The sequence below is a fragment of the Quercus suber genome, unplaced genomic scaffold, assembly GCF_002906115.3.
Source record: "Quercus suber isolate HL8 unplaced genomic scaffold, Cork oak 2.0 scaffold_239, whole genome shotgun sequence".
NCBI classification, from domain to species: domain Eukaryota; kingdom Viridiplantae; phylum Streptophyta; class Magnoliopsida; order Fagales; family Fagaceae; genus Quercus; species Quercus suber.
In genome coordinates, this window is record NW_027069696.1 from 814,719 (window position 1) to 824,791 (window position 10,073).

Genomic DNA, 10,073 nt, shown 5'->3' on the forward strand with positions numbered 1-10,073 from the left:
TTTCAGTCGGAACACCTCAAGAAACTTAAGATGGTATTAAGCAGATGTTTGGAGTTGAGCTTGTTAAGCAGCATGAGAAATACCTCGGCTTGCCTTCGCTGGTAGGGAGATCGAAGCGGAATACCGTTCAACAACTAAAAGAAAGGTTAGCAAACAAGCGATCCGGATGGAAGGAGAAGCTCTTATCAAGTGCAGGTAAAGAAATCCTCATCAAGGCGGTTGCGCAAGCAGTCCTGGCACATACGACGATCTGTTTTTTGCTACCTAAGAGCTTATGTGATGACATGATGAGGATGGTTCAGAATTTCTGGTGGGAGCCAAGAGGGGAGGAGCGGAAAATGGCATGGATGAGATGGGAAAAACTCTGAGCCAAAAGCCATGGCTGGTATGGGATTCAGATACCTAAAAGCATTCAATTTGGCTTTATTGGCCAAGCAATGCTAGAGGTTGCAACAGGGAAGACCTTCTCTATACAATTGAGTATTTAAAAATAAGTATTTCCCAAATGAAGAATTTATTCATGTCAAGAAAGGTCACCACCCATCCTTTGCTTGGAGGAGTATTTGGGCAGCTCAAGAGTTAATTAGAGATAGAGTCAAGTGGTAAGTGGGGAATGGCCATAGTATCAACATGTGGAAGGATAAGTGGACAAATAATCCAACCACCTTTCGGATAGCCTTACCACAGAAATTACTTCCTATGGAGACGATGGTTAGTGTACTTATTGATGCAGATAATGGAGCTTGGAAAGCAAGCATGATCTGAGATATTTTCATGGAGCCTGAGGTTGACTCCATTTTGAGCATCCCTTTAAGTACAAAACTACCAGTAGACAGGTTGGTATGGTCAGTTGCGGCTAATGGGAGATTTAGTGTGAAGAGTGCCTACCATTTAGCTCGAAATAAGGGTATCACAGATAGAGGGGAAAGTTCTGACTCTTCAGGTATGAGAAGTTTTTAGCGGAAGTTATGGAGCACAAACATCCCAAACAAGATCGAAACCTTTGGTTGGAAAGCATGTCAAAATATCCTACCAATAAAAATGAACCAATTTCAGAGGAAAATTATTAAGGACCCAACCTGTGATGCATGCGGTCTATGCCCAGAAATTGTTGTACATGTCCTCTGCCAATGCCCAAAGGCAATGGAGGTATGGAGAAAATGCAATCTGCTTCATGTGGTTGAATGTCAGGGGGACTTTATGGACACTGTATGGCGGTGTGAAAGGACTCAAAATAATGATTCAAACCTGCTGGAGATGATTTTGATGATTGCTTGGGGTATATGGAAGAATCGCATTGGAGTACACCATGGGAGAAGAAGGCTCACAGCTACAGAAATAGCCCACCAAGCCAGAAGACTCCTTGAGGAATTTTCTGCAGCACAGGAGGCTGCACTGCATCACCGAGACACCCTACCAAGCATGGATAGATGGATTCCCCCACCAAGTGGCTGGTACAAAGTGAACACAGATGGAGCTGTTTTTACTAAGTACAAATTAGCTGGTATTGGGGTGATAGCAAGGGATGACCAGGTGCGTGTGGTTGCAGCCATGAGCAAGAAATTGGAGCTGCCTTTGGGGCCACTGGAGGTTGAAGCCAAAGCAATGGAGACTGCAGCTACATTTGCTACAGACATTGGATTACAAGATGTAATTTTTGAAGGGGATAACTCAGTGGTTTGCTTGGCTTTACAAGGGGACTCTGAGGCCCCACCTGCTATTACAAATATCATTGCAGGCACTTTACAGCACCTGCAACAGATTCGCCAGGCTGCATTTCGACATACAAGAAGCGTTGGAAATAAAGCGGCACATGCTCAATGTATTAATGATTTTTGTCACATGGATGGAGGAAACTCCACATATGATATATACTGAGGTTATGTCAGGTGTAAACCAGCTTTGAGATTTAGAAATGAAATAATTCACTGGTTTTTATATTCTGCACTTACATTCAGCAAAAAAACACAAAACTAGACATTCATGTGAGTTGTTTTGTTGGTCAAGAATGAAAATAGGAAAAGGGCTAAAAGTGAAAAATATCCACGTGTTTGCATTTTCACAGTTTTCAGGTTTGTCTTTCTGTTGATGGAGCCATATAGGAGGTCAAAATTTCAGGAGGATGGTGGAGCCATTGAAATGGATTGGGCTTAGGTTTGCATCAAATCTATGTGGGCAGTGGGCCACAAACTCAGAGCAAGATATTATATTTTCTATTTTCATATTTTTTTTACTTAGAAAGAAAAAGCATAAAAAGGGGACCCCTAAAAAAAAAAAACTTACAATTTATGTGTCCTTTTTTGTCATTACCATTTTTTTTCATGTTCTACTAAAAAACTTACAATTTACTAGACCCTAAACCTAAACCCTACTAAAGTTGTGGGCCGTATGTCACAAGCTTAGAGCAAGATATTATGTTCTTCATACTTTTTTTTTTTTGGTTACATTGTTTAATAAGTGTCTGTTTGCTTTTGAGAATTGACCATGAAAGCTTACAATTTACATTCTCAATTAATACAAAAATATGAATGTGCTATTTCCATTAATATTTATTATAATTAACTCACTTTTTTTTTTTTTAGAGTTTCAACCTATGGCATTTGCTTATGACAATGCTATTTATTATTAGATCAAAATACCAATTGAATTTCAGTTTAAGTGAGAATTAAACTTCAGATCTAAAAAGAATGTTTCAAACGGAGTATAGTAAAAAAAAAAAAAAAATTAGACAGATTAATGACTAAAATGTGATGGTCCATAACAAAGGGGTATATTGATATTTTTTTTCCATCATCTTAATGATGTAAAATCTGTTTCAAAAAAAAAAAAAAATGGTGTAAAATCTATTTCTTTAAAAAATAATTTTGAGGGTGTAAATTGCATTTTAATTTTTCGACAGTTTTATCTTATTCTATGGTCACGGTGGATCTGTAATTTGAAAGGCCCACTATAAATTGTGTTACATTTGGGAGGCAAACGTATACGTGGGTTGTGCAGGCCACATGTGCTCTGATGCTAGCCCAAGTCCATGGATCTTGCATCTATTATTGCTAGCCCAGGTTCCTTTTTGTGGAAAAGTTTATAGACTTGGTCCAATCTAATCTGGCCCATTGAATATACTCTCTCTCTCTCTCTCTCTCTCTCTCTCTCTCATATAGTCACTTATTTATTTCCTAGTTAGAGAGATATAGATACTCTAATGAATGACTGACTCATTGAAGGAATAAGTAAATTCGCATTGACCTTTAGTTCAAATCATATGTTGCTATACTGCATTCGAGGATTTTTATGACAAAAGAACTCATAAATCTCAGAGTTTTGTATTTACTTTGCGAATGTGAAGGACATGCATCTTTCTCTTTCCTTTGTTTTCTTTTTGAAAAGGATGCCATTAACTTTAAAAATGCCTTCAATGCATCTATTAGTACATGCAAATTTGTGGGATGTTATCTTGGAAAATATTATTCTCACAATTCTTATATACATCTGTATATGTCTCTCATTCATATTTAGATGATTTTAAAATTGAAATTACTAGATGTAATATACTGATTACATAGATGGGAGACATACATTGAATGGGTGTATAAAAAGTATATCTGCAAATAATACTTTTTAATGTTCATGTTGTGTTTTCATCTTTATTTTGCATTATGGTGAAAAACCTACATTATGCTTAAAAAAAATAAAAAAAATAAATAAATAAATAAACAAAAAAAGAAGAAGAAGGAGTCTTCATAAGATTATTCAAAAGACAAGCCTATGAATGAGAGTAGGCGTGTCCACTGCAACCTCTTGAAGCCCATAATGCATAGCTTGGAAAGGCCCGCTCTTCTCTGAACAACAAAGGGTTTATTATACATACATATATATATATATATATACACTAGCCTCTGAGCACGCGCGTGAGTGCGTGCTCAGAGGCTCTTCTATTTTTTAGATAAGGGTTAATTTAGAGCATTTATTATAATTTGAAATTTCTACATTTTCCAATCACAAAAAAATCTAGGGGTGTGATGAAAAATTATTTCACCACACACAATACTCATCACACTCCTAAGTTTTTTTGTGATTAGAAAATGAAGTAATTCCAAATTATAATAAATGCTCTAAATTAACCCTTATCCAAAAAATAGAATAGCTTCACGCGCGTGCTCAGAGGCTAGTATTTTTTAAAAAAATATATACATATCTTATGTGAGCGCGTGCTCAGAGACTAGTATTTTTAAAAAAAATATATACATATCTTATGTGAGCGCGTGCTCAGAGACTAGTTTTTTTTTTTAAAAATATATACATATCTTATGTGAAACTATGAGGAGATAGTGAAAAATAAATGTTAAAATGAAAAGGCACGTCTCAACCATTTTTCTGCCAGCCGTGTATACACTGTCAGCAAACCAGTCTGATCCCCAGTAAAAAAGAGGCCCCCAGGACCTATTTGAAGAGTCTGGACTTCTTGTTTTGCAAATAATCTGCCCCTGTCAGTGAATCTAAAACAAAAATCACTAATATTAGTCAAATCCAATCCAAGACGAAAATGAAGAAATATTTTTGACAAACGGAGAATTGTACTTACGTTGGCAGTTCATAGAGGTGAACAGATTTAACATCTGAATCAGTCATCCCAGAAAGTGCAAGGATACTCTGTACCATGAAAAATCATGCCATCTAGATTCCAATTAGTTGACACTTTTTAAAAACTAAGGCTGCAACATGGCATTGCAACAAATGCTACACCTATTGAGTTTCTGACATAAAAATACAATTTTGCCATTACCAGACCAATTAATGACAGTGCTCAATGATTGTAGCACACCTCATTTAAGGGGGGAAGCAAATAAGAAAGTAAATGAAACTAATTGTGGATTCAATAACTTATTTGTTCTTCACTGTGAGTATAGATTACTTCCAAGCAGCCATCCTCAGTAGAAGCCCAAACTTTTATCATGCAATCCAATGAACCAGAGAACAAATACTTATCCCAGCACATGAGAGACTTCACAACATCATCATGCCCATTCAGTGTCATAATACACTGCTAATTTTCATGATCCCAAACCTGAAACAAAAAATAAGAACAGAAATTAATTCTTTGTTTTTCCCTGACATATCTAAAAACAAAATATATGATCCTTGTGCCAATATAAAGAAAACGACAACTAAAACTAAAACTAAAAAAAAAAAGGATATTTAATCAATTAAAATCATATCAGTATCAAATCAAATATATATATATATATATATTGCTAAGTTTTATAGAGTGGAAGTTCCACTGTGGAACTCAATTAATCTATTTAAGTAACTTAATCAAAATACATGAGGTAAGTACATCGTATTAGTTTTATGCAAGATTTGAAAAGGGGAAAAATCAATCAAGAACAATACAGAATCGCTAAAACAAAAGGTTAGCACCATGTCTAAATGAGATACCATCCACTCACAGTCCTTCAAATACTAACTACTCATAACATAAAAGATAGAACAACAGGGAAAAAAAAATCTTAAAGAGAAAAAACTAACCCTTATTATATGGTCCTTGGAACCTGAGTATAGACTGTTGCCTCCAACAACTAAAGATGTTATATCATGTGTGTGGCCTTTATGTGGCGTTTGGTACAGAGTAATGTTTTAGGATTCTTAGAAATGTTTAAATATTCTCATGTTTGGTTACAAATCATGCTAAGGAATCAGATGCCAGGGGAATCTGGATTCCCCCCTTAAACCTCTCTTAGTAGGAATGTGGATTCCCTTTAAAACATGTGGGAATCCAAATTCCCAAGGTTAAAGGAAATTGTATTTTTTATAAATTGACAATTTTAACCCTTTTTTTTAAATGACTTGGTAGTTTACATTCAAATTTAAGGATAGAATGGGAAAAATAAATAATTCATTTAAGATTCCTGAGAATAAACCAAACATAGGAATAGTTACATTCTTAGGAATGTGATTCCTAGGAATCACATTTTTAGGAATCTCGATGCCAGGAGTAATGTGGATTCTCCATTACCAAACGCCATATTAAGGGTTGCAGCAAGTTGAAATGTAAGATTACTTTCGCAAGATGGGAGTGTACGTGGGAGGTTTTTTTTTTTTCGCAGAGGAAACGGATGAACTGTATGTGAGTTAGTGGGAGGTTTTTTTTATTTTTATTTTTATGTATTGGTTAGTGGGAGGTAGATTTTTGGGATTTGTATATGTGTTTGTCCCTTATTTTTTTTTTTTTTCTTTTTAATTTGCACAAAAGATGAGAGTGTTTTTTTTTTTTTTTTTTTTTTTTTTAAGTGATATATTGCTGAGAATGGGTCTGTGACTGCCTTTTTTTTTTTTGTTGGCTGATTGGGTCTGAGGTATATTGTTGCAGTGTTATATAATTTATATGTTTATTGTTAATGAAATTTGTTATTGAATGATATACAATAATATTTGTAGTGGTTGTGGTTGTGTTGGATACAGAGATTCTCAGTTACCAGGTTGGTGGGAAAGCTGAAGAGCATGTAGATTTGCTTGTGAACCATTTGGCTGATTGGTTAGAAGAGGAGCACGGAAAGAACCTGGTTTTTCAGGGGAAGGGGAACAACGTCAATGTTTTTTTTTTTTTTCCTGATTTTTCTGATTTTAATTCCAAATTAAAAAAAAAAGAAAAAAAAGAAGCAAAACGGCGTCGTTTTAGTGATTCTAACGGCAGCAGTAACTGCACAGTAACGGAGCATTGAATTGACAAAAAATTAAAAGTTAGGGGACTAAATTAACAAAAATGAAAGTTAGAAGACTGAAATGAAAAACGGTGAAAGTTAGAGGGTCAGTTTTGCATTTTTGCCAAAGGTTTATTATACATACATACGTGTATATATATATAAAAACCAGACCGAAGTCTTTGTTGGCATTACAATTTTTCACGTTAGCAAAAAAATCCGATTTTATATTTCTAAAACCCAATAATAATTTAAAAAAAAAAACACAAAATCTAATTTTATGATTTTATATTTGGAAAGCTTGATACATAAACACAAACCCAAACTATTTCAAACTGTTTCACAGTATTTGTCTCTCACTCAAATGCAAACACAAACTCAGCCCACATTTTTAGAGCTCATATGTTTTTGCACATCAGCATCATTAAAAAAAAGAAGAAAAAACCCATGTCCACCCCAAAATCCTCCACGGCACTAAGCCACTAACCCCAAACCAAACACAGTCTCTTTTTATTTAACTTATAGTCCTACGTTTAGAGAGAGAAAAACAAAACCCTAAATCAGAAAATCTTAAAAAAATTCAGCAGTTTAATTTGAGATTTTTTGATTTGTAGGTAGTTGCAAATCATTATGCAGCGAGCCAAGCTTCTTAGAGAACAACCTTACTCCAAGACTAAAGGTAATAAAAAATTTCTATTTTTTTGTTTTTTGGCCAAAATGCAAAAGTCACCTTCTAAATTTCATCATTTACCATTCTAGTGCTATAAGTTTGGGTTTTATCATTTTAATCATCTAAGATTTATTTTTTCTCAATTAAGTTCTCTGTTAACCAGCCATTAGTTGCTGCTGTTATTATTTTTTTGTTACTCTTTTATTACTTTTCAGTTTCCACCTATAGCTCTTTCTAAAAAAAAAATTTCACCTACAGCTTCTGCATTAACTTGGTTCTATGTCTGAGCCTAAACTGGGTCCAATTTCTATATAGCAAAAAAACAACCAAACCCACTTTGTTGGCTTTGAAAACCTCGCCAACACTTATCATTAACCCACCAAAAAATTTCATATCCACAAGAAAACCCAGGTCTCTAAGCCAAACCGAAAACCCAGTCGTCATTATCAAAGTATCAAACCACCTAAACCCACACCCATCACAGATCATCGTTGATCCTCCAGGGAAAAAAAAAAAAACCAGAGTTGTCCATCATAACTTCTTGGTCCACAAATCCTACAATAACAACCATAATTAATAAAGTGGCTCCACTCTGCGATAGAACAATGCCACAGAGGCAAGCATCCACCGCAAGGCCCAGCCGGTGCCGCCATTCATCTGATCTATTTCTCCAGCTACAGTTCCACCTCTCTTCTCCCTCTTTCCACCCCTCAATCTTTCTTTTCCTTCTTTCCCCTTCTCGATCTCTCTTTTTCTCCCTTCCCCCACCCCCCCACCCCCTCTCTTTCTCCCTTTCAGTCTCTCAGTATCAGGTGGGGATTGAATTTTGTTATTCGTTATTGTTCTCCAAATACAATGCCCTTTCTTTAGCTTATTTCTCTCTCTTTTTTTTTTTTCAAATTTAAAATTAACGTTTTCTTAAAATTAATAAATTAATAATAAATTAAAAAAAAAACAAAACAAAACGGTGTGGTTTTACTGTAGATAATGGCAGCAATTAACGGATTGTTAACAGAAGACTTAATTAAGAAAAAATGAAAATTAAATAACTGAAATAAAAAAAAATCTAAACTTAAAGGACTAAAATAAAAAATAGTAAAATTTAGAGAGTTATTTTTGCATTTTAACCTTATTTTTTTTATACATGTTAGCAGGAGTTTGGCCATAATTTTTTTTTGAGAGATGCTACGTCTACAACAATTTTACAATATTTTTACAACAAATCACACGTGGTTAGTTGTTATTGGTTCAAATTTGAAACTAACACTAAGATTACTTTTTTGCCCTAACAATAATAACCAGTAACAACCTGCCACTTAAGATTTGTTGTAAAAATGTTGTAGACATATCATTTCTTTTTTTTTTTAATTGATTTTCCCAGCTCTGGCATATTGGAGTTTATTGCATTGTAGTTTTTTTTTTTTTTTTTTTTTTTTTTTTTTTTTTTTTTTTTTTNAACTGCAAAGCATAGAGCATAAGAAAGATATAATGAGTTGGATTAGTTGTAAATATAAATATGAAGATGAACTAAATTCAATATGTCTAGTTTTGTGCATTGCAACTAACATATTGCTATTTAAATTAAGTGGCATTGAAATTCAAAAGATTAGGAAATATCATTAATTTTGGCACATTATTCTTCTTCTTTTGGCTAGAAAATTTGATCTAGGCTTTTAGCAAATGGTTGGATAGAAACTCCCTTTTAGTGATGAGGATTGAGGAGACCCACTTACTGGAAACTCATTTCTAATACTTGAATAAATGAGATTAAGAAATTTTGTAAAAAAATTGTCTAAAAATTAAATGGGAGAAACTCTTGAATTGTAACATTAACATTAAATTATTTTATTTCTACAATTTAATAGTAGAATATATGGTAAATGATTTTTTTTAAAGTATACTTTCAAAATTGGACGTTTAGTGTTTGTTTGGATTTGGCGTTTGCGTTTTCCAAATCTGTGTTTTTGGCTTTTTTTTCTTTTTTAGTCCAGCGCCTGTTGCATTGTTCATGGGATATGAACAGTGCAATCAGGCATATGAACAGTAACCAAAGCTCAAACAGTAACTTTATTTTTTTTTTTTTTATTGTTTTCAGTTTTCAGTTTTCAGTTTTCAATAAAATAAGCGGTATCCAAACGCACACTTAGTGGTCACAAAACCATTTAAAAGTTTCTAACTAATGAAAGAAGAAGAGTTGTCAGAATTATTTTTATTTTTTGAAAGAAAAGTTGTCTGAATATATAACATCATGTGAATTAAAATTATTCTATTTCTAGAATCTATCTATCTATACAAAATATATAATATAAAATTTGGGTCCCTACAATTGTTGGATACACATGATAGTGACACATGTCTCTTTGACAATGCATAAAACAATGACACATATCATCTTCTATGACTTCCTCCATCTATTATATATGATACTAGTGATTAACCAATGCGATGCACAGAAAAACTTTTAAGTTTTAAGTTTATACATTCAAATGTCATATGAAATTTTATTCTATATTAAAAATATAAATCCTCTATCCGTTTGAATTGCCATGTGTTAGATTTTTTTTTTTTCATTTTTAATTGTCTGAATATATAACATCATGTGAATTAAAATTATTCTATTTCTAGCATCTATCTATCTGTACATAATATATGATATAAAATTTGGGTCCCTACAATTGGTGGATACACATAATAGTGACACGTGTCTC

The 10,073-nt window shown here is 33.6% G+C and overlaps 1 protein-coding gene across 1 annotated transcript; it reads right to left on the reverse strand.

The window, feature by feature from the left end:
* Window positions 1-4,320: 4,320 nt before the first annotated feature.
* LOC112017675 (zinc finger CCCH domain-containing protein 17-like) lies at window positions 4,321-5,334 on the reverse strand. The gene is made up of 5 exons (XM_065780551.1): window positions 5,320-5,334; window positions 4,894-5,041; window positions 4,767-4,819; window positions 4,580-4,647; window positions 4,321-4,493 (listed from the first exon to the last, which is right to left on the reverse strand). Exons 1-5 carry the CDS (start codon window positions 5,332-5,334, stop codon window positions 4,340-4,342), a joined length of 438 nt encoding a protein of 145 aa, XP_065636623.1. The 3' UTR covers window positions 4,321-4,339.
* Window positions 5,335-10,073: the final 4,739 nt, after the last annotated feature.

Bases quoted from the DNA above. Each gene is read 5' to 3' on its own strand.
- LOC112017675 (XM_065780551.1), bottom strand. The intron at 4,648-4,766 runs GTATTTTTATGT...TTCATGGTACAG, and splicing joins GGTCTGGTAATGGCAAAATT to AGTATCCTTGCACTTTCTGG. The intron at 4,494-4,579 runs GTAAGTACAATT...TTTTTGTTTTAG, and splicing joins CACCTCTATGAACTGCCAAC to ATTCACTGACAGGGGCAGAT.